Source organism: Equus przewalskii, chromosome 19, assembly GCF_037783145.1.
Source record: "Equus przewalskii isolate Varuska chromosome 19, EquPr2, whole genome shotgun sequence".
NCBI classification, from domain to species: domain Eukaryota; kingdom Metazoa; phylum Chordata; class Mammalia; order Perissodactyla; family Equidae; genus Equus; species Equus przewalskii.
In genome coordinates this window covers 31,258,940-31,283,065 of record NC_091849.1, presented here as the reverse complement: position 1 = coordinate 31,283,065, position 24,126 = coordinate 31,258,940, and the positions used below count along the sequence as shown (strand labels likewise).

The 24,126-nt window shown below is 47.2% G+C and overlaps 1 protein-coding gene, 1 long non-coding RNA gene and 1 pseudogene across 5 annotated transcripts in view; 2 read left to right on the top strand and 1 right to left on the bottom strand.

Annotated features, from left to right (window-relative positions):
- Window positions 1–7,556, top strand: part of LOC139077471 (uncharacterized) — a 34,793-nt gene extending 27,237 nt beyond the window's left edge. Inside the window, exon 3 of the long non-coding RNA XR_011530036.1 lies at window positions 6,965–7,556. This is a non-coding gene — a long non-coding RNA (uncharacterized lncRNA). The remainder of the gene's footprint in view (window positions 1–6,964) is intronic.
- On the bottom strand, window positions 6,928–11,234 carry LOC103541162 (class I histocompatibility antigen, Gogo-B*0102 alpha chain-like). Of its 4 annotated transcripts, none has more exons than XR_011530027.1 (8): window positions 10,956–11,228; window positions 10,403–10,672; window positions 9,943–10,218; window positions 9,041–9,316; window positions 8,813–8,917; window positions 8,345–8,375; window positions 8,103–8,199; window positions 6,928–7,989 (listed from the first exon to the last, which is right to left on the bottom strand). XR_011530027.1 is itself a non-coding variant. In XM_070585693.1 (8 exons), exons 1-7 carry the CDS (start codon window positions 11,152–11,154, stop codon window positions 8,193–8,195), a joined length of 1,164 nt encoding a protein of 387 aa, XP_070441794.1. In that variant the 5' UTR covers window positions 11,155–11,228; the 3' UTR covers window positions 6,928–7,989; window positions 8,152–8,192. The 4 variants fall into 4 exon arrangements, 3 of the variants coding, with proteins under 3 accessions (XP_070441794.1, XP_070441793.1, XP_070441792.1); XM_070585693.1 differs by having other exon boundaries at window positions 8,152–8,199; XM_070585692.1 differs by lacking the exon at window positions 8,345–8,375 and having other exon boundaries at window positions 8,152–8,199.
- A 2,335-nt stretch (window positions 11,235–13,569) lies between these two features.
- On the top strand, window positions 13,570–23,780 carry LOC103541161 (MHC class I polypeptide-related sequence B-like; annotated as a pseudogene).
- The last annotated feature ends 346 nt before the right edge of the window (window positions 23,781–24,126 follow it).

The window sequence follows — 24,126 nt, the reverse complement described above, 5'->3', positions numbered from 1 at the left end:
CCCTCCCACTTAGCACACCAGCTCGGTTGGTCACCTGCTGAGCACAGTGATACCATATCAGAGCAACCGACTGGTGGAACACAGAGGCCCTGCCTGTGCTTGTGTATGTGACCTGCCAAGTGGCTGCAGCAAGTGTGTAAATGCAGAGGAGCCCTACAAGCACAACTTCCAGCAGATGGGGTGGGATCAGAAAATACAGCTCCTGTCTCCCCCTCCAGCAGAGGCAGGTGGAATCTGTGACCTGACACTACCACAAATGTGCTGGCAAAGGATGAATTCATCAAACACCATGAAGAACCACATTAACACTTCAGACAAGAAGGAAAATGACAAGTCTCCAGAAACCAACCCTGACGTCAGAGAACTTTACAATCTAAATGACAGAGAATTCAAAATAGTTGTCATGAAATTCAGTGAGTTACAAGAAAACTAAGACAGTTCAATGAGCTCAGGATAAAATTATTGAGCAGAAAAAATACTTCACCAAAGAGATTGGAACTCTAAAAAAAAAAAAGCAACAACAGAAATTCTGGATATGAGGAACACAATTAATGAGATAAAAAATAATCTAGAATCCATACAAAATAGAGCTGATGTTATGGAGGAAAGAATTAGTGATTTAGAGGATAGAAATAAAGACATGCTTCAGGTGGAAGAGGAGAGAGAATTAAGATTTTTAAAAAATGAAGAAATTTCTGAGAAATATAACTCAATTAGGTAAAGCAACATAAGGATTATAGGTATTCCAGAGGGATATGAGAGGAAGAAAGGAGGAGAGAGAACGTTCAAACAAATAATAGTTGAGAATTTCCAAAATCTGGGGAACGAGGTGGAATTACAAGTAAAAGAAGCTAATAGAACTCCTAGTTACATCAACGCAAGATCTTCTCCAAGGAATATAATGGTAAAACTAGCAAAAGTCAATGACAAAGAAAAGATGTTAAAGGCAGCAAGGCAGAAGAAAATAAACTACAAAGGAACCTCTATCAGGCTTTCAGTGGATTTCTCAGCGGCAACTATACAGGATAGGAGAGAATGGAATTATACATTCAAAATACTCAAAGACAAAAACTTTCAGCCAAGGATACATTATCCAGTGAAATTGGATTATTATTATTCAGATACAATGAAGAAATGAAAGCTTTCTCAGATGAACAAAAGCTGAGGGAGTTCATCACCACTAAGCCTGCCTTACAAGAAACATTGAAAGGAGCCCTCTCATCTGAAACTAATTAGGGAAGGTTTACAAAACCCTGAGCAAGGAGATAAAGAGACAGAAACAGAAAATTGCAGCTCTATATGAGAATAGTTTAGTAAGCACTTAATTATAATATAAAAGACAAAGAGAAGGAAAGCATCAAAAGTAACTATAAACACTTCAAATTAGTCACAAACTCACAACATAGAAAAGAACAATTTGTGACAACAATAACTTAATAAGGGGAAGAGGTTAGGGATGGATCCTGCTTAGGCTAATGGAGACAACAAGCTATCGGAAAATGGACTATCTCGGGGGCCAGCCTAGTGATATAGTGGTTAAGTTCGGCATGCTCCGGTTTGGCGGCCAGGTTCAAAGTTCTGATCCTGGGTGTTTACCTACATCACTCATCAAGCAATGCTGTGGCAGCGACTCACATGGAAAATTGAAGAAGATAGGCACAAATGTTATCTCAGGGCCAATCTTCCTCAAGCAAAACGAGGAAGATTTGGAACAGATGTTAGCTCAGGGCCAATCTTCCTCACCAAGAAAAAAAAAAAAAGATCTATGAGATCTTTTATACAAATCTCTTTGTAACCACTAAACAAAAATTCAGAGCAGAGTCAGAAATCAAAAATAAACAGAAAAGTGAGAAATCCATCACAGAGAACCACCACACTGAAATGGCAGTTAGAAATACAAGAGAAAAGAAACAATAGAAATATAGAACAACTGAAAAAAGAGATTAAATGGCAGTATTAAACCCTCATACATCAAAAATCACTCTAAATGTAAATGGATTGAATTCTCCAATCAAAACACACAGAATAACTGGATGGATTTTTAAAAATGACCCAATAATATGCTGATTCCAGGAAATACACATCAGCTCTAAAGACAAAAACAGGCTCAGAGTGAAGGCATAGAAGACAATTCTCTAAGCAAATGGCAAGCAAAAGAAAGCAGGTGTTGCCATAATCATATCACACAAAGCAGACTTGAAGATAAAAAAGACAATGAGAGACAAAGAGGGGCTGTATATAATGATAAAAGGGACATTCCACCAAAAGAACATAACACTTATGAATATATAGGCACCTAACACAGGAGCACCAAGGTATATAAAAGAGCTACTAACAGACAAAAATGGAGAAATGGAAAGCCACACAATAATAGTAGGGGACCTCAACACTCCATTTACATCAATGGATAGATCATCCAACAGAAAGTCAACAAGGAAACAACAGTCTTCTTAGCACCTACAAACATAGGTTCCCTACCTACCACACAAGAGGGGCCAAATAAAAACTGGAATGCCAGGCTTATGGCAAGGAAAGGGCTTTTATTTTGGATGATATCAGCCAGGAGATGAGAATGAGCTCTCAAATTTGTCTCATCTCTTCTCGTCTCCCCAAAAGATGGGAGGCCAGGGGTTTTAAAGGTTTGTGAGGAATGTGGCTGCTTGTAGAGAGGGGGGAGTCAGTGGCCTTGCTGGTCAAAGCTTTCCCACCAGCCTGCATTCAGCCTTGGGAACTGCTTGTAAGGAGGAGAAGGAGATGATAAAGAACCCAGGTGGCTGTCCTTGGCCATGTGTCTCTACAGTGGAGAGTGGATTCTGGAACCAGGGAGCCAGGGAGTAAGCAGGGAAAGAGTGCTTTGGTTTTAACCCCATATATGCTGGATTTAATCTAGGGGAACCAATATCACGGCCGGTATCAGCCTTAAATGAAAGACTAGACAAGATGGACTTAATAGAGCATTCCATCCAAAACAGGAGAATACATATTCTTCTCAAATGCCCATGGAACATTTTCAAAGATAGACCATCTGTTAGGAAACAAGGCATGTTTCAAAATTTAAGAAGACTGAAATCATTTTAAGCATCTTTTCTGACCATAATGCTATGAAACTAGAAATCTACTACAAGAAAAAAGCTAGGAAAGTCACATCTATGTGGAGACTAAAAACATGCTACTGAACAACCATGGGATCAATGAAGAGATCAATGGAGAAATAAAAAAAATACTTGCAGATAGATGAAAATGAAAACACAACATACCAACTCCTATGGGATGCAGTAAAAGCAGTTCTGAAAGGGAAATTTATAGCAATACAGGCCTTATCTGGACAAACAAGAAAAATCTCAAAGAACTAATCTTAAACTACACTAACAGAACTAGAAAAAGAAGAACAGGCAAGGCCTAAGTCAGTAGAAGGAGAGAAATAATAAAAATTAGAGCAGAAATAAATGAAATAGAGACTAAAAAAACAATAGCAAGCATCAACAAAACTAAGATCTGGTTCTTTGAGAAGATAAACAAAATTGACAAATCCTTAGCCAGAACTTGCTAAGAAAAAAAGAGAGAAGGCTGAAATAAATAAAATTAAAAATGAAAGAGGAGAAATTACAACAGACACCACAGAAATACAAAAGACTATAAAAGAATACTGTGAAAAACTGTATGCCAACAAATTGGATAACTTAGAAGCAATGGATAAATTCTTAGCCTCACAAAACTTCTCAAAACTGAATCAAGAAGAAATAGAGAATCTGAATAGCCAAATCACAAGTAAAGAGATTGAAACAGTAATCAAAAATCTCCCCAGAAACAAAAGCCCAGGACCAGATGGCTTCTCTGGAGAATTCAACAAACATTCAAAGACGACTTAATACCTATCCTTCTCAAACTATTCCAAAAAATTGAAGAAGACAGAATGCTTCCTAACTCATTCTATGAGGCCAACATTACCCTAATACTGAAACTAGACATACACATCACAAAGAAGGAAAATCACAGGCCAATATTACTGATAAACATAGATGCAAAAATCCTCAACAAAATATTGGCAAACCGAATACATCAAAACATTAAAAGGATCATACACCATGATCAGCTGGGATTTGTACCAGGGGTACAGGGATGTTCAACATCTGCAAATCAATCAATGTGATATATGACATTAACAAAATGAGGAATAAAAATCACATGATTGTCTCAACACATGCAGAGAAAGCATTTGACAAGATTCAACATCCATTTATGATAAAAACCCTCAATAAAATAGGTGTAGAAGGAAAATACCTCAACATAGTAAAAGCCATATATAACAAACCCACAGCCAACTTCATAGTTAGTGCAAAACTGAAAGCCATCACTCTGAGAAAAGGAACAAGACAAGGGTGCCCACTCTTGCCACTCCTATTCAATATAGTACTGGAGTTTTTGGCCAGAGAAATTAGGCAGGTAAAAAAAAGGTATCCAAATTGGAAAGGAAGGAGTAAACCTCTTGTTGTTTGTGGACAATATGATTCTATATACAGAAAATTCTAGAGAACCCACCAGAAAATTATAAGAAATAATCAACAACTACAGCAAAGTTGCACGGTAAAAAATCAACTTACAGAAATCAGTTGCATTTCTATACATTAACAACAACTAGCAGAAAGAGAACTCAAGAATACAAACCTATTTATAATCGCAACAAAAGGAATAAAATATCTAGGAAGAAACTGAGCCAAGGAGGTGAAAGACCTATACAATAAAAACTATAAGACATTATTGAAAGAAATTGATGATGATGTAAAGAAATGGAAAGATAGTCCATACTAATGGATTGGAAAAATATACATAGTTTAATGTACATATTACCTAAAGCAATCTAAAGATTCAATGCTATCCCAATCAGAATTCCAAGGACATTCTTCATGGAAATACAGCAAAGAATCCTAAAATTTATATGGAACAACAAAAGATCCTGAATAACCAAAGCAATCCTGAGAAAAACAACCAAAGCTGGAGGCATTATAATTCCTGACTTCAAAATACAGTACAAAGCTATAGTAATCAAAGCAGCATGGTACTGGCACAAAAACAGACACACAGATCAATGGAACAGAATTGAAAACCCAGAAACAAAACCACACATCTACAGATAGCTAATCTTCAACAAAGGAGCCAAGAACATACAAAGGAGAAAGGAAAGTCTCTTCAATAAATGGTATTGGGAAAACTGGACAGCCACACGCAAAAGAATGAAAGTAGATCATTTTCTTGCACCATCCACAAAAATTAACTCAAAATGGATTAAAGATTTGAGTGTAATACTTGAAGCCATAAAACTCCTAGAAGAAAATATAGGCACTACACTCTTTAACATTGATCTTAGCAGCATTCTTTTTGAATACCATGTCTACTTAGGCACAGGAAACAAAAGAAAAGATAAACAAATTGGACTTCATCAGATTAAAAAGTTTCTGTAAAAAAGGAAACCATGAACAAAATGAAAAGACAACTCACCAACTGAGAGAAAACATTTGCAAATCATATATCCAACAAGGAATTAACTTCCAAAAGATATAAAGAACTCATACAACTCAACAACAAAAAAAATCCAATCAAAAAATGGGCAAAGGATATGAAGAGACATTTTTCCAGTGAAGATATAGAGATGGCCAACAGACACATGAAAAGATTTTCAACATCACTAATCATTAGGGAAATGCAAATCAAAACTGCAATGAGATATCACCTCACACCTGTCAGAATGGCTATAATTAACAAGGCAAGAAATAGTAAGTGTTGGAAAGGATGTGGAGAAAAAGGAACCCTCATACACTGCTGGTGGGAATGCAAACTTGTGCAGCTACTATGGAAAACAGTATGGAGATTTCTCAAAAAAATAAAAAAATAAAAATACCATAGGATTCAGTTATCCAACTACTAGGTACTTATCCAAAGAACAGGAAATCAACAATACAAAGAGATCTATGCACTCCTATATTCATTGCAGCATTATTCATAATAGCCAAGATGTGGAAGCCACTCAAATGCCCATCAACTGATGAATAGATGAAGAAGATGCAGTATACATGTACAGTAGAATGCTCCTCAGCCATAAAAAAAGACAAAATCGTCCCATTTGCAACAACATGGATGGACCCTGAGGTTATTACGTTAAGTGACATAAGCCAGACAGAGAAAGACCAACACCCTATGACTGCACCCATATGTGGAAGATAAACAAACATATGGATAAAGAGAATAGATTAGAGGGTGGTTACCAGAGGGGGAGGGGGTTGGGGGGTTAGGCAAAAGGGGTAAAGGGGCACATATGTATGTTGATGGATAAAAACTAGACTATTGATGGTGAGCACGAGGTAGTCTATACAGAAACTGATAGATAATAATGTACATGTGAAATTACATGATGTTGTAAATCAATATGACCTCAATAAAATAATAAGAAAAAATAAATAAATAAAAGGGATGAAAATTTGCTGAAACAGAAAAGTGGAGATTACTGACTGAAAAAAAGGAGATCATGAAGCAGTACATATAATGTGATCGCATTTTGGTAAAAAAATTCTTACATGTAAGAAAATCACTTGGAGGGATACAGCAAGGTATTAATAGTGGTAGGAATGTGGTTTTTATTGTTATATTTTTGTTTTCTGTATTTTTAAATTTTCCAGAATGCACAGGTATTGCTTCTGTAATAATAAATTATTTAATAAATAAAACGGGCACAAAGAAAGAAAAAGAAAGAACAGAACAATTCTCAACTGATGGGTCCTACTTTTCATCTAAATATAAATATAAATCCTCGAGTTTGGACTGGAGCCAGAACTAGAATTACTAGAGCGAAGGGCAGGGAGAGACAGTAGGTGAGCAGAGAAGGATAGAACCATGATAAGAATTCATCAAAGACAAGGAACTCTAGACAAGAAATTGTCTGCTAATTCCAGAATTTAATTTCTTTTAAAAGGTTGAGGGAGAGGATGGAAAAAGCAATCCAGGGAAAAGCCTAAGAAGGAGGACAAGAAGTCGCTGACTCTGAAAATTCATCTCTCCATACCAGAGGGACTCCTGTTTGCAGGGCCTGACCTGAGCACTGTGGGGACAATGACAGCCAAAACGACTCCTGCTGCTGCCAGAGATGGGGACACCCAAAGGAGAATGAGACCAGAACTTGCAACGAGAAGAAAAGGCATAATCCTCAAATGAAACAAGAAAAAAGTTAAATTCACAAATTGAGGCCCGAGGGCTGGGGACCCAGGCCTGAGCCTAGGCTGACCCAGCCCCATGAAGGCCCTGCTGTCCACCATCTTGGAGACAGGACAAGGCCCAGGTGATGTCCCAGTCCCTGTGATCACAGGTCCTGGTGGGACAAGGTTCTATTGAAGGGACAAGGACAAAAGAGCAGAGAGATGACCCAGCCGAGGAGTGACCACATCAAAATCCATGATGCAGAGAGCACTGACTGGACACAGGCCCTGTCCATGCTTGGCTCCACACAGTCTTTTCCTGTCCCTGCCTGCAACAGACTCAGCACAGCAAACATGGATTCTGGAAGGTTCTCAGTGCTTTTGTTCATTTCCTTTCTCCAATTTTAGGAATCTTCTTCTCCTTTAATTAACCCAACAATCAATCCCTCATGGCAAGAATTTGAAAAAACAAATTTATAGTCAGATTCTTATTTTCAAAATGGAAGACATTGCAGCTCAGTGCAATGTGAAGTTAAGACAAGGCTGGAGACATCTCAGCCCACCTCTGCTGGAAAAGGAGAGTAGATGGGAAAACAGGAAATGTCAGTGTGGGGACGAGGTCTTGGTGGGTGGGGCGGGGGGGGGGCAGTCTCTCCACCTCCTCACATTATGCTAACAGGAACGCAGACACATTCAGATGCCATTTGCAGAAAGCGAGGTCAGAGATTCCCGAAGTCACAATTGGGGAGGGGGAGGCATGAACAAATCTTGCATCACTCAGTCGCCACAAGGCAGCTGTCTCACACTATAGAAGACAAGAATCATGAACAAATTCAGGTCAGTGGCTGTAGGTGGTGACATTCTGAACAGCCCACCACATCTTCCAAATGTCCCAACCAAAGAATCCCCATAACCCACCTGTGTTCCTTCTGCCCCAACTGCTCTCCCAGGCTCTCCAAGGTCTCACCTTTAGGATCCGCGAGAGACACATCTGTGCTCAGGGCACTGTCACCGCCTGGGATAGAACAAAACAGGACATGGTCAGAGCCCAGGGGACACGAGACTAAAGGAGGAACTATGGGGTGGGTGAGCTCCCCCATGGGCTCCTGTCTGCACTATTACAAGGGTCTCAGGGATCAACCTCCCCCTTCCACACTTACGCAGCCTGAGTGTAGCTCCCTCCTTTTCCACCTGTGGGAAGAAAACATCCTGTGAGAAGCCACGGAGGAGGCAGGGCCATAAGTTCCTAAAGGAACACCCTAGTCCTAGACCCCTGGGGAGTTTACAGAACTGTGACTACGGACCCAGGGCAGGATCAGGAAGAGGAAAGAACACGTGTGAGGAGTGGAACAAGTGCCCTCGTGGAAGTCTGTGCTCAGCAGTGACCTTCCCCTCTGTCCTGTGACTGCTAGGAGTCAGGGGTCCATCACCAGATCCATCATGGTGATAAACTTGTCCTGAATTTTCACATGTGCTTAACCAAAGAGTAAGTGTTAGCAAACAGGGCACCAGACTGGGTAAACAAGTGTGTGGATGGGACTTCCCATTAACAAGGCAGGGCAAACCTCTCCCTGGAGCTAGAAGCCTCCCAGCGGGACAAAAACACTCAGAGCAAACCCCTTCCCTACCTGAGCGCTTCTTCCTCCACATCACAGCTCCAGCCACCACAGCGACAAGGAGACCCAGGCCAGCAATGACTCCCACAATGAGGATGGTGGACTCAAGAGGCGGCTCTGGGAAGCGAAGGGAAGGTGAAGGCCCTGACCCCAGGCCTCAGCCCTGACCCTGCTGAAGGTTTCCAGAAGGGCTCCTGAGTTCCCTGAGAAGAGGCTCTGAGCCCACAGCTCCCTCCTTACTCCATCTCAGGGTGACAGGCTCAGGGAGTCCCTGGTGCTGCACATGGCACGTGTATCTCTGCTCCTTTCCAGAAGGCACAACCACGGCCGCCCACTTCTGGAAGGTCCCGTCCCCTGCAGGCCTGGTCTCCACAAGCTCCGTGTCCTGGGTTAGGTCCTCCCCATCACGCTGCCAGGTCAGGGTGATCTCCGCAGGGTAGAAGCCCAGGGCCCAGCACCTCAGGGTGACCTCATGGTCAGAGATGGGGTGGCGGGTCACATGCGTCTTTGGGGACTCTAAGGAGAAGGGTGAGAAAATTCAGGAACTTTGCATCCTTCATGGGCCACTAAAGCAGCACTCATGTGACTATCCTGAGAATGGATGGGACAATTAGGGTGGGCAAAGGGAGCACAAAACCCAGACACCAGACTAGACACAGGCTTCTGGGATAATTTCCTATTGTTTGGATAGTTCTAGGAAGAGGGTGAGACAACAAGGTAGGAGACTCCAGCTGTCTGATGGAGGAAAGGGAATTTCTGGTCCTGATCTGGGTGGAAGTGGAGTGACTCAGAAAATCTCACACACATAGGTGTGGGGCAGAGAACAAGGTTGAGAGAAAGTCCCCCACAGTTCTCAAAGCTGCTGACAGAGAGTCAAGGGGTGCTGCCGACTGGTTATTGCAGAGATGGTCTCCCCATCTATCCCTAGAGAGACTGGATCCCTTAATAGTTCCTCAGAGAAGGACTGACCATCGGCACTAGTCACTCTCTAGTACAGGATCTGAACACTCAAGGCGGAATCCCCTCTCTTGACTCACGGGAGGGGTCGTATTCTGGCATCTATTCCATCTTCGTCCTCTCCTTGTGGGAGCGCAGCCCCAGCCTGTGAAGAGATCTGGGAAGCACGGAAGCGCCCCTTATACCTGTGCGCTGCAGCATCTCCTTTCCATTCTCCAAGTATCTGCGAAGCCACTTCACGCACGTGCCCTCCAGGTACCCCCTGAAGCGCTCATGTGCAAGGGACGCCTCCCACTTGCGCCGGGTGATCTGAGCCGCCGCGTCCGCCGCGGTCCAGGAGCGCAGGTCCTCTTTCAGGGCGATGTAATCGGCGCCGTCGTAGGCGTACTGCCAGTACCCGCGGAGGAGCGGCCCGTGCGATCCCACCTCGCAGCCATAGGTCAACTGGAAAGCGTGAGATCCTGGCCCCGCCCCCGCGGTCAGCCACGCCCACTTAACCCGGCCCCCGCCCCTCACCGATGGGTGGTGATTGGTCAGAGCCAGTTTCCAACTCAACAGCAGACAATTGAGACTTAGGGGGGCCCTGGCTGGTCAGTGGCAGATGGGGAGATTCATGATCTGCGACCTGGGCCCGGGGTCACTCACCGGCTTCGCTCTGGTTGTAGTAGTCCCTCAGGGTCAGCAAGTTCCTTCGAAAATTCTGTATGAGGTCCTTGGCGCGCCGTGTCTCTTCTTCCCAATACTCCGGCCCCTCCTGCTGCACCCACGGCGCCCGCGGCTCCATCCTCGGACTCGCGGCGTCGCTGTCGAACCGCACGAACTGCGTGTCGTCCACGTAGCCGACTTCGAGGTACCGGGGCTCCCCGCGGCCGGGCCGGGACACGGCGGTGTGGAAATACCTCATGGAGTGGGAGCCTGGGGGCGGGGAGGGGTTGAGACCTGGCCCGACCTTCCTCCTGGCGCGGGTCCCCGGGTCCGAGGTTGAAGGGGGCCGGAAGGGAAGGAAGGGGAGGGGTCGTCAGACAGAAAAGGGGCTGCGGGAGACCAGAGTGGGTGAGAGGCGACAGCGAGAGACTGGGGAGGGAGCCTGGGCCCGAGGCGGCGGAGACGCGACTTCCCCGGGGGTCCTGCGCCCCCGCCGCGAGGTCCCCTCGCTCCGTGCCCCGCAGAGGCCGTTTCCTCCCGACGCCGCACTCACCCGCCAAAGTCTCGGTCAGGGCTAGGGCCCCCGAGAGCAGTAGGAGGAGGGTTCGGAGCGCCCTGACTGTTTCCTCAGAGTCTGGAGAGAATCTGAATCTAGGCCTGTGTGTGCAGACTCTGTAACAGGAAACCGCAGTGAAGCTGATTGGCTTCTTTAGAAACCGGACATGCAATGCGAATGAGAACTGGGGCATCATGATGAATATCTAGGCGGAAGGACCTGACGGGTTGTGAGAAGAAGTGAAATTTCTGGGCAATGGGGAATCCCTAAGGTGTGGCTTCCCCACCCCAGACAGAGCCCTCTGGGTTGAGACCCTGAGAACCATGCTCTGGCACTTGGGACTTGCCCTGACCCCTCTCCTCCTGCACCGAGAGCTTTTTGTCACACCGTCTCACTGAGTCCTGGCCCAGGGGCTGTCTGAGGAAACCGGGAGAGACCTCCAGGCTGGGCTCAGCTCCTTTTCCGCCTCTTCCTGGAATCACTCTCGCTGAACTGGACTCTGCCTTCCATCCCTGACCTCTCCCCCTGGACTCTTCTAGAAGAAAACTCACCCCCAGGGAACTTGATGCCAAAGAATGAGTTTGCTCAGGGAATGGATGGGGAGGGAGAGGGGTTTTCTCTTTAAACGTGGAGGAGTTGTGCCTGAAAACACCAGATAAAGATTCCCGTAGAGACCAAGTTCCTTTTTATTCACTGCAGTGGGTAAGACAAACTTAAAACCCCCGAACATCAGGAATCTAATCTGTAAAAGCAGTGATTTTGACGCCTTGTACAGGAATGTGTCTGCACAGCACTGCAGTCGGACTCACAAAGGTCCTGAGTTTTACTTTCCCAGGCAGTATATCTGTGACCGTTTTGTGACTGTATTTTAAAATGATCTTCATTCCATAGCCCTGAGTTTGCGTGTGTGAGACCCCACATATCCTCAGTACAAAGAAGCACATGATAACACAATTTGTTACTGTATAATTCAACAAGGAGAGAATGCGAACTTTAATCATCTCGAATTAGCAAGTGTTGATCAAATGGGCCTGCTCCAGTGCTCATGCATTGCCTGTTTTTAAGAATTACTATCTTCTAAGCGATGCGCATTTTTCACCAGGACACTTGGTATTATTATTTTGTTTGAACTGATTAAGGTAAGGAGCCAGTGGTTTTTAGGAAGCTCACACAGAGTGCAATCAGAATAGCCTGATTGGCCATGTAGATATATTTATTAAAAATATGTGAAATAACATATTTAAATCTGAGAATTCCACTGCTTTAGAATTCTTTTCCTCTGCTCCATTTCCTCACCCCTGCTTCTCCGGCCTTTCTCTCTGTCTCTCTCACCCCTTAGGCACTCTTCTCCTGAAGTCTCCACCGCTCTCTCACTTCTGAATTGTGGCACTGCTGCTGCAGTGCACAGACTGTTCTCCTCACAGAGGTCATGGATCCTGCTAATGCGAGTCAGGATGTGTCCTTTCTTCACTTAAAATGCTCCAGTGGCTCCATCTCACTCATGTAAAGCCTCTACAAAGTAAGGAACATGAGCTCAGGAGCTCTGGACTATTTTGTTCAAAGCTGTATCCTCAGTATGTACAGCCAATACTGGTATGCTGTAGGCGCTAGATTAATTTTGTCAAATGAATGAAATATAGTGGAATTAAAATTTAATTGTATCACATAAAAATCACAAAATAAAAAATACAAAAAAAAATCGGGAAAGATTTTACTTCCTGCAACTAGTGTGCCTGACAGTTCATAGATTCATTCCGTTGGAGAAAATGTTATGTGCTTGTGTGTTGCACAGTTAAGCCTGTGTGTAGTTTTATATTACCACATAAGAAATTACCACCAACTTAATGGCTTAAGACAGCATCAATTATTTGCTTACAGTTCCTTATTGAGAAATCCAAGCAAGGTGTATGTGGGTTCTCTGTTCAAGGTCTCACAAAGCTGTGTTCTTATCTTGAGTTTGAGGTTCTCCTCCAAACTCACATAGAGCTTGTTGGCAGAATTCTCTTTCTTGCGGTTGTAGGACTGAAGTCACATTTCCTTGCTGGCTGTCAGTGAAGGAGGGGGTGGTAATGTGGCTCTGACTTCCCTGCCTGGGCCCTGGTGAGAATGGTCTGTCCTGCACTTCTTTTCAGAGTAGGAGTGATCAGTAGTCTTGGAGTCAGGGGCTCTGTATTCGCTCCCTCCTCCCTAATGAAGAGTGCTTTATGCTTTTTGGGAAGCAGGGGTCTTCACAGTCTGCTGATCTGATGAATATCATTGTCCCATCTCCTGAAATAAAGGCACATGTGCACATAACAGCAACTCCTGCTTGCAATACCAACATGGGGAGGTTTCCTAGACCTTGATTCTCCATTTACACAGAGAGAGAGGGGTGGAAGTAGGGGCTGATGTCCAGAGCGGGAGCCCCAGGTGTCCTTTAGAAATTCTCCATTGGTGTTCATTTGCTTTCTGAAGTTTGGAAGAATTTGCACTCAGGAGGAGAAAGCCTTTGAAGAAGGTGAGAGATATTCAGGCGTGGGTATAGGGGGTGGAAGAGGATGAGGAAGTAGAGACAAAGCAGAATGGGGCTGGGCAGGAGGTGAAGGGTCCAGGAGGAGAGGGGCCTGGCACAATGGCAGCTGGTCTTGAGCCTGGAGCCTCAGTGCAGGGAGGACTGAAGCCCATGAGGAATGGGGAGAGTGCAGGACCTTCTATTGTCTAGAAAAATCACCTCAGAATTTTGTTTTGTTCGTTTTTGTATTCTATTAAGATGAATTTGGTAAATAAGCCAAATTAATAAGCATGGGAAATAAGGACCTACTTTTCCAAGGATAACTTTTACAATCTCCCCCGAGTTTGAACTCATCACCAGTCTCCTGAAGAAGGTAGCCAGGCACCATCATGAGGCCTGTGAAGCCTGCTCTTTTTACTTGAGTCTCTGCACTTCCCCCTCTGCTTTGGGCTGGGGGAGGGGGTGGTGAGGAGGAGCGTGGAGGCTTTGGGCGCTTCCTTCTGCACTTCCTTTCTCTGTTGTTATTGCTGGAGTTCCTGCCTCCCCATCACCACATCCCTCACCTAAGCAAAACACAGCCAGTGGCATGCTTGGCCCAGGAAGCCCCTTGGGGCCTCAGACCCACTGAACTACCCACCCGAACAGCTTCTCTGCATACTCTCCCTGCCTGAGGCAACTGCCCAGATGGACTGGATCCTCTTGCAGATGCTGCCTTTGCCCAAACATTCTTGAAAGTTCTTTAGATCAGAAACTCCTTCTTTAGACTTGCTCTGAAGCCTTTGACCTTTCTCAAGGGCAAATTGATGTTCAAGGAACAAGATCTGCCCGAACTTTGTCTAAGACCCAAGGATGCTATGGCAATGTGGGTTTCCGGTGTGGTTGAAGCATAACTGTGACAGGTACCCAGTGCTTGCACTTGATTTTGCACTTCTTTTTATTCTAGGCTGCGCGTTTTGTCTTAGTTTTACATATCTGTCTACTCCACTCAAGACATCCCTTTCAGAAACAATTTAAGAAAGATTCAGTGATATCAAAATGTGAAGCTGTGTCTTATAGAAGAAAGTATAGTGTTGAGCTTTAATTAACATTTTGGTTTTTAAAAATCTGAAATTTACTGAGTTTTGGGCTTAATTTTACAATATTTAAAAACTGAAATATTCTCCCTGACTCCCATACAAATTCAAATGTATACTAAAAGAGAAATTTCTGCATATCAGAGAAAGTGAAAATCACCAAGTTATCCTACTCCCTGGGGATATCACTGTCAAACTTTGGTGAGGAATCTTCTAGGTTTTCCTCTGTGTAAAACATGTATTATATTAGTGGGATTAGTGGCATTATAATTCAGTTTGTTCTTAAGCTTTGGCAAAGCTTGACAGTGTATTGGGCACACCTTTTCACAGCAATATATTAAAATCTATCTTATGCCTTTTATTGGTTGCAAAGATTTTTATCACATGACCTTTCTTTGGGGAGATGGAAATGTCCCACATCTTCACTGTGGTAGTGGTGACATGGGTGTGTACAATTGCCAGAACTCAACCAGCTGTGCATTTCAAATAGATGCATTATATTGTATGCAAAGTACGGCCCAATAAAGTTGGTTTTAAAAATATTATCCTCTTTAAAATTTGTACTTTGGTTATATAAAAACAACCAAACACCTTGTTGGTGTTGCTAAAAGACACACCCTGACACATCTGGAGTTAATGGGTCCTGATCTGCAACTTTCTCTCAAATGGTCCCACAATAACAACAATAGCCATCTATTTATGCATTCAGAGAAAGATCAAACAGCTGAAGTCAAATGTCAACTAGATAGAGGGGGAAAATAAAGGTTAGAAATAATACATTTTTTGAAATTTATTTCCCCTTTACCATTTTTCTTCCTTTTTCTTCTCTCTTCCTTTCTTAAACACTTTCCCCCTTCCCTCTCTCTTTTCCCCACTCTCTCCTTTAAGTCTTATCCCCTGCATATTCGAGCCCCGTGGTCAACACGCGTGCTTGCGTCCACCTGCAGAGGTCAGGTACGGGTCAGGTACCGAGGTGTGAGTGGGCTGTCGCCTGGGCATTTTGTAAGCGGTAAAGCCTGGGTATTTTGTAAGCGGTAAAGCGCTACTTGGCCAGTGGAGCTAGATTCAAATAGGACGGTCGTGGGCGGGCACTTTCCTTTCTGGGGTGACCTGAGGCTGTAGGAAGTGTTTTCCATTGTTAGAAACCAAGATGGGGCCCCTTGGGGGAGGGGGCTGGAAGCAGCATTTCCGTACTCACCCGCCTCAGAATCAACCAACGTGTTATTTATAAGTCAGATTCCAGGTCCCCCTCCAGAGTCTGGGACTCCGAATGTCCCTGGACCCGGGGCAGGTCTGCGTTTTCACCACTGGCAGGTATAACTGCCTAGGAGTTTGGGAACAGAAACCTAAATGCAGCTGGCTCCTCTCCCACTCCGCCCATAAGCGCCTTTATAACAATGAGCAACATTTTTTAGGCCAGGTTGCGGGGGGGGGGGGGGGGGGGGGGGGGTTGGCGGGGGGGATGGTGATGTAAATCCTCCGTGGAAGCTCTGGGCCAGCCCGCTTGAAAATAAGCCCGGGCTGTCCAGAGAAGCCGCGCCTTGGATTATGTAAACTGCCGTGGGTATTTCGGTTTCTTTTCTAGACCCTGCAGCGGCGCCTGAGATCTGCGCAAGGACCACGCCCCTATGCTTGTGAGTCTAGGGGTCCAAAGGCGAGAGTGGAGGGAAAAAGTTTATGGGGCAGAAAAGAAGGGGGCTGGAAGCGGGGTGGGGTGGAGAGGAAAGGGCTTTGCACGGAAGATGACCTGCAAGGCTTGGTGGAGGAAGGGCAGGCACGCCTAGATCCTGGGGAACACCCCAAATCAGAACCCTAGACCATCAGGGCCTCTCCTGCCCCCTAGGAAGAGTGGAAATGGCTTCATCTCTTCTTGCAATCGTTTTTAAATGCATTGGAACAAACTTAGCATATTATCATTTTTTATTTTAAAGTATTAAATGCGTTTTTATGGAGGAAGGGGTGAGCTGAATGAGACAGTTTGCTGGAGCTGCCACACCTTGGAAGTCCTCAAGGAGGGTTGACATCTTGGTGGGAAGGGCTTGGGACCAGCTGTCAGGAGAGCTGGGTTCCATCTGCCTCTCTACACTGTCGCTACCCTTGTGACCCTTAGCAATGGAAAGAATCTCTCTGAGATGGGACAGGACCCAGTCCATGATGTGTTAGATAAATTGTGATGGTCAAAGAAATTAATTAATAAACATGGATGTGAAATCTAAGAAATTGTTAACACTTTCTGATGCATGACATTTCTATCCACAGGAAAGGTGTAGGAGAAGGGTCTTAGCAGAATGGTTAGTAATGATGGGCATAGTTCAGCTTTAAAAAAGGATTTGCAGGGCAGACAAAGGTGAAGTGAATACAGCTCCTGCTCCTGGGGTGGCTTGTTGTCTAATGGAGTGAGCACAGGTTGGTAAGATGGGGTTCAAGACAGGGCACGCTTGGTACTATCAGGGAGGTTCGAGCCATGGGCCAGACCAGTGGTTCTAAGACTCGCCTACACACTGAAATCATCGAGGAGCTTTCAAATATATGAAGGTCTAGGTCCAACTCAAGGGATACTGATTCAATTGGTTTTGGCTGTGACCTGGGCATGTGGATAGTAAAATCTCTCTAGATGGTTCTAAGAAGCAGCCAAGATTGAGGACCACGGGTGAGATGTTCCAAAGGCCAAGAGCTGTATGCTGGGGATAAGGCACAGCTTTTAGTAGAAGGAGTCTTTCAGGATGGCATTATTGTTATTATTATTATTGATACATAGTTCATATATCACATAACTCACCCTTTTAAAGTGTATAATTAGGTGGTTTTTAATTGTACTGAGGTTGTGCCGCTATAACCACCATCTAGTTAGGATGATCTTTTAGGATGTGCAGGTCTGATGGGTGGGAAGGCAGAGGTGAGAGTAATCCAGAGGAGGGAGATGCTCAAGCAGTGGCATCCTGGCGGGACAGGGTAAGGAGATGGGGGGGAATCCACTTTTACAGCAACCCAAGGGAGATGTCACCAGAGAAATGGGGGTGATGCCAAACAGCAGGTGGTGGCAGCTCTGGGCTTTGATGGTGTGTTAAATTTGACTGTGTGTTAAATTCAGCAGATGGGGCAGCTGTGGATGGCTTGGGGCCCTATTCTTATAACTGGGGACAGTCACAGTGTTCAGGAAGCCTTTGCAGTTTTCTAGGCTGAGGTAGATGAAAGCCTGGACTAAGGTAGTGGCTATGGGATTGAATAGGGGCTGGAGGAGTTGACTTTGAGTTCATGAGGCAGGGGAAAGGGGGATCAGAAGGGACCGAAGGTGGTGACGCTAAGAGAACTAGGGGAGAGAGAGAAGCTGGTCTGGTGGGAGAGGTGCAGTTTCCTTGTAGACCTGTTGGATTCGAGGGGCAGATGTTCCCAGAGGTGCAGATGTCCTGAGGCAGGTTGGAAAGGGGAGTCTGGAGTGAGGTTGTTGTTGGAGTGGAAGGTGGGGAGCCACCCCATTGGGCTTGTGATCCCTCAGGGGCTGAATAGAGTGGCTGCCCTGGGAGCATTCAGACACTTAGAAGATGTGGCCACCTGGCTGGATCTGGTCATTGGGAGGAAGAGGAGGACATTATAATGGCTGGAACATCTAAGAGAGTTTGGACTCTGAGTGATTCAACTGGGCAAGTTGCTTCTGAGAAGCAGAGGTGGCTAAAACCTGAAAATCTGGTCACTGGGGATGTTGCCAACAATGCTATGCTTGGTTAGGGAGCATTGCTGTGGGAGAGAAGATTGTCCTAGAAGGAAGAAGCCAAAGAAAGGCCAGCCTGTGGGATTTCTCTACAGGAGGTCAGTGAGACCAGCACTACTCTGTACAGGGGGGTCCACTTTGCTGGGGAGGTGGGCAGTCATCTGGGTGCCTCTGAGGTTAGGGCCCTAACACTCAGGGGCTCAGAACCTGTCCCTGGGACATATGGCTACACTCATGGGTGGTCTAACCTGCCTGGGGATCATAATCATCAGGCCCTTAGAGCTTTTTTCAGCCACACCCAGACCAGCCTTGAGGACTTCCTGTGATCTTCTTTTTTTCTCAGCCAAGTCCTGGGACTTTCCATGTTTATAGGCAAAGCCCTCCCTGTGTTCTTGATTGGGAGACATTTTCTCAGGTGAGCCTGAGTCGAGTGGGGCCAGATGTTTTTGTTCATAATTTTCTGCCGGCACTTAGTCACTCAGGCAAGCTCTGACTCTGCAAGGTCGGCAAAGTTGCAGTCATATGGCCATGCCATTTCCTGCTGCTCAGGCCAGTGCGGCCCTTTTTGCCCCCGTGGTTACCAGTGCTGGTGAGTGGGGCTCATTGTGGTCCTTGGCCCGGCAGGAGCCTAGGCCGATTCAAGGGGTCCGGGAGGGTTTTGGTGAGTGTCTTTAAGTAATGGTGATGGTATCTGTGGTGAGGCCTGCATGGTGGGGGGCTGGATGCAGCCTGTTGCCACCCCGACTCAACCTTGCTTTTCCAGTCTCTTTAAAGTTCTCTTCTCACCCTTCCCCTTTCCCCCCATGGTCTGCTCTCCTTGCTTTCCTCTTCCTGTTCTGACATCTCAGTCCTTCTGACCACCCTGGGCCCCAGGCTGCCTCTTGGGTTGGTGTTTTCAAAGATTTTATTTTTTCCTTTTTCTCTCCAAAGCCCCCCAGTACATAGTTGTATATTCTTCGTTGTGGGTCCTTCTAGTTGTGGCATGTGGGACGCTGCCTCAGCGTGGTTTGATGAGCAGTGCCATGTCCGCGCCCAGGATTCGAACCAATGAAACACTGGGCCGCCTGCAGCGGAGCGCACAGACTTAACCACTCGGCCACGGGGCCAGCCCCTTGGGTTGGTGTTTTGAATGGCATTCAAGGGCCCTTGGAGGTTTGAGGCTGAGACCACACTTCCTACCAGTTTGTGGAGCACCCTCTCAGGCCCCTGAGCACTGTCTTCTCTGCTCCTGTTCCAATTCCTGCTTTGGGTAACAAGGAGAATCCAGGCAGGCAGCTCTCAAGGGTCTCAGTCCTAGGAGTTAGAGGCCTTTTTCTAGTGACCAGGAGCTCTATGGGGAGCCCAGGCTCTAACCACACTTCCTCCTGCTGTGGGCACCGAGGCTGCTCCTGACTCTCACACTGAGGGAGGGTAGAGTCTGAAGGCTTCTGGCCAAGGGACTCCATCTGTGACTTCTCTGGTTTCCACCATTCCCCTCCCCTCTCACTTCCCCATCCCAGTGTTAACTCTAATTTTCTGATATGCCAGCTTCCCACACCAGATTCTCTTGGCCTCCTCCCCTGCCATGTCATGTGCCCCCTCAGTCCTTTGCCCTTCCCCTCCCTGCCATCCTTTTCTCTCTACAGTTCTCTAACCCCTCTCTAGAGTCTCCTTCCTTCCTCCTCTCCCCCCACCACAGATCCCTCCTCCTCCCTTCCTGGGTCATTTTCTACAAGAAGCCTTCATCTGCCTGGCTCTCCCCAACTTTCCTGAACCCTAACTTTCTGGGAATGTCTTTTGCCCAAGGTGTCTCCCTTCATTCCCACTCCCCTCCCCTACTCAACGCCCTCACCAAGGGGAGTCCTGAGGCACAGTGCACAGCCCCTTGTGCACAGACCTGTCCCCTGTCTTGGTGCCCAGTTGTACTCTCTCCCCTCCAGTGCAGACTCCTGCTTTTGGCCCTTCTTCGTTATGGGCCTTTCACTCAGCACCGCCCCTCCTCACTCCATTCCACACCTCACCCTCTTAAGGCCTCCACTCTCGAGCCCACAGGTGCTAGACTCCCTCTCTCCCTGGTCTCTCTGCACTCCTCTTTGCATGCCACCTTCCCTGCTCTCAACACTTGCCCACCAGCCTGAGACCCTCACCAAGTTCTCATCTCTCACAAGCCCTCTGTAGTGAGGCCCTTGCAATCACTACACCACCCTCACGCAGAACACTCCTCCTCTCCTATCAGCACCCTAATGCAAGTTATCCCAGGGTCACCCCTACTTATCCCTAGGCCCCAGTCCCAGGCCCTCAGCATTATCTCCCTTGCCACCTCTGGTCCTTTCAATCTTTCCATCCCTCGTAGACCTGCAAACTGCTCTTGGTCCAACTACTCTTTGGCCTTAACTGCCCCCCCCACCTTTGGTTCCTTGACCCCACTGGGCTCTCACTCCCTACACCCTGTATCCCAAATCCTTGTTTATGGCACTTGGTTGGATCTGGCCTTTCCCTACTAAACCCTCTTTGGAAGTACGACCTGCCCCGCTCCCTGAACAATATGGGTCCTTCCGCAGGCCATGCACCTTGGTATTTAAGATCTATTTTCCCTTCTATTCCGCCTCCTTTGTAACTCTAAATTACCCTTGGACACACTGTACTGACTATTTGAAACCTGGAAACCTGCCTATCCCCAGGGGATACTGGCACGTCCATCTACTTGGGGCCTCGCCATGCCTCTTCCACTCTGGGCCCAGGCCCACGCCTTCACCTCCCCCAGGGCACTGGCCCACCCTAAACACCCTTGTGTCACAGTTCACCCCTCATGCCCTCTGTCTCACTGCCACACCTTCCCTTGGCCACACCTTGTCCATGATGAGCCTTCACCACAGGCAGCAGCCCCTCACTCCCCATCTCACCCTAACCTACCTTTGTACCACAGTCAACCTGACCATGGATCCCTCCCATCTTGGGCCCCTCACTCCTCCCTGAGAAGACCTACCATCAGCATGGCCTCCATGCGTCTCCCTTGCCCCCTGCAGGCCAGCCTGTCCCCTTGACCTCCTACCTGGCCCCTTAGGCAGCCCCTGCCTCCCTCTCCTGGCACCTGTCCTACATCTTTTCCCATTTCCATTCCCCTCTTTCCATTCCTCAATTCCCCTACCCCCCTTTTCCCTTTCCTACTGTCCTGTATTGGAAATCTCATTCTTGTCCCTTTGCACATGTGCATTTTCTGCATCCTCAAGACCTCAAAAAGCTCAGGGCAGCTGAGCTTTTCTGTTTAACGTCTCATGCGCAATTATTTCCAGGCAGCAGTTTCATCTGGTCTCCTTCTTGCCCAAGGGCCCACAGTCTTCATTATAACCTCACAGTAGTGTCCCAGGATGGATCTGTGCAATCGGGATTTTTTGCTGAGGGGCAGTTGGATGGTCAGCCCTTCCTGAGCTACGACAGTGAGAAAAGCAGGGCAGAGCCCCAGGGACTCTGGGCAGAAGCTGTCTTGGGAGCTGAGACATGGGACGCAGAGGCTGAGGACTTGATGGAGAAGGGGAAGGACCTCAAAATGACTCTGGCAGACGTCATGGCTCTGCAGGACCAGAAAGGAGGTGAGAGTAGGGATGGGACACGAGTGATATGAAGCCTTTTCCAGGAAAGTTTGAGGCAGACAGCAGGGACTTATGTCTTTCCACTGATTAGGCTGGGAGTCGGGGTGAGGAATGGGGACTGTGGAATTCAGCATGGAGGCGGCCGTTACTCAGCTAGCACAGGAAGACATGGAGGAGAGAGAGGAGGGGCCGCCTGGCTGGAGTTTCTCACTTGGGCAGGGAAGGCAGAGGGACACAGAGAATGGAGAAGTCACTGCTCAGTCAGGGCAGACTTTCACTCCCTCCAGGAGTTTTGGGGCTGCGAGATCCAAGAAGACAACAGCTCCATGGGCTTGTGGAATTTCTACTATGATGGGGAACTCTTCCTCTCCTATAACCCAAAGACCCATGGATGGATAGTGCACCAGTCCTCACCTCAAACCCTGGCGATGGAGATCAAGAATGCTGGGACACAGATAACTTTCAAAGCAAGGATTACCGTGCCCGTGTGCAGGGAGAGCTTTGTCAAAGACTGTGGAGATATCTAGAATCCTGGATGGGCTTCAGAGAGAGAACAGGTATGACCCTGGGGCAGGGCCGTCCTCTCCACCAGACCCCTGGAGCCTCACTGTCAACTCTGCCCAAGGAAACCCTCCCTGTACTATGGTGTACATATGTGTTTTGCTGGTGTGTTATGTTGTGATTTGCCTGTTCTGTTAAAGTCATTAGATAAAGAAACCACACAGGTGGGCAGGGCAATGAACTTACCCAGTGACCCTAAAACGGGTAGGCGGTGCACCCTCAGGCAGAACACTGAACTAGGGAAGGTGGGTATCAGGCAAGAGAGGAAGCCCTCAGACTAGGGGGCTAGAACCTGGCTCCCAGTGTGTCGGTTGCGGAGAGCCCACTCCTCACATCCCTCTCCTCAGCTTCAACATGTGGATGTGAGAGAGTGAGGCCTTGATCCCACCCATCCTCCTGCCAGTCTAAAGAAATTGGGTCTGAGGGTGCAGAACAGACTTGGAGAAGGTGCGGGGTCACTGACGGCTTCAGCCAGAGTTGGAAAGGTGGGGAGGGGCAACCATGTTCTCTCTGTCTCCCTTAGAGGGGAGCAGGGCTTGGCCACCAGCCTCACTGGCTTTGTGCTTTCTTTCCCAGTGCCCTCATCCGTGAACGTGACCCGCAGCCACGACTGGGAGGGCATAGTCACCCTGACATGCTGGACTTTTGGGTTCTTTCCCACGTCTCACTGACCGGGCTTCAGGATGCCCAGCCTGAGCCAGGATACCCAGCAGTCTGGGGGTGTCCTGCCTGATGGGAATGACCATAAGGATTCCCCAAGGAGAAGAGCAGAGTTTCACATGCCACGTGGAACACAGTGGGAACCACACTGCACGCCCAGTGCCCTCTGGTGAGCCTGCGGTCCTCCTGAAGGGGCTTCTGACCCTGGTGGGGTCAGGGGCCAGGGTAAGGGAGAGGAGAGCAGGCGGGAGGCTCTGAGTGCCCAGATTATAATAAGGCTCTTTTTCAGGAAAAGCCCCGGTACAGCAGAGTGGATGGCCAACCATTCTGCTTGTTGCTGCTGTTGTTGGTATTGTTAGTGCCATTATTCCATGTGCCCTTTGGTACAAAAAGAAGAGGCGGACAACATTGCCTGCAGAGATCCCAGGTGAGCAGTCTGAGGAGCGAGTGCACATGGGAGGGGTCTGCCTGGGACATAAGGTCCCTCTCATCTCCCTCTGCACAGATAGGAGTGGGGATGACAAGCCTCTGTAATAGGAGCTGGACGTTGGGGTACTTGTGAGGGGAATGGGAGCCACATCTACATCTATAGCCTTTAGTCCTGCCCCTATCCAGGGCCAGGTCTGGGCCCTTGCGTGTGCAGCTGTGGCCTCTCCTTTCTCTGGGTAGGGGGCGGGCCACAGGGAAGACCGTGGCTCTCTGCTCTTCTCTCATCCCTGTGTCTCTGTAACTCAGGATCACCAGCTGGTCCAGGGGTGATGTGTTGAGATCATGTGCCCATTGGGAAAGGCCTGGGTGATCTTGGAATCAGAGGGAAGGAGCAGTAAAAGCATCTGTGACTCTGTGGGAGAGTCACACACTGAGAAGGCATAAGAACAAGAGGGGACACCTGTAGTCCCTTCCTGCCTGTACCCCTTCCCCCGAGTTTTCCAGCCACCAGAAAGAATCCAAGTAGAAGACTCACGAGGCCCAAACTAGGGGTCACTGGATGGTGCCGGAGCCCTATCTAAGACATCCCCTTGGGAATCCCTACTTCCAACAGACAGATGATTCCTCAGCTGAAGTGGTCATCTTCTATCCATTTTGCAGACCCTTAAATTCCTCC

Coding starts and splice junctions, on each gene's coding strand:
- LOC103541162 (XM_070585691.1), bottom strand. CDS start 11,154: ATGATGCCCCAGTTCTCATTCGCATTGCATGTCCGGTTTCTAAAGAAG. Junction 8,918..9,040: donor GCCTGTCACCCTGAGATGGA/GTAAGGAGGGAG, acceptor TTCGCTTCCCAG/AGCCGCCTCTTGAGTCCACC. Junction 7,990..8,102: donor TTGGGGCAGAAGGAACACAG/GTGGGTTATGGG, acceptor TGTCTTCTATAG/TGTGAGACAGCTGCCTTGTG.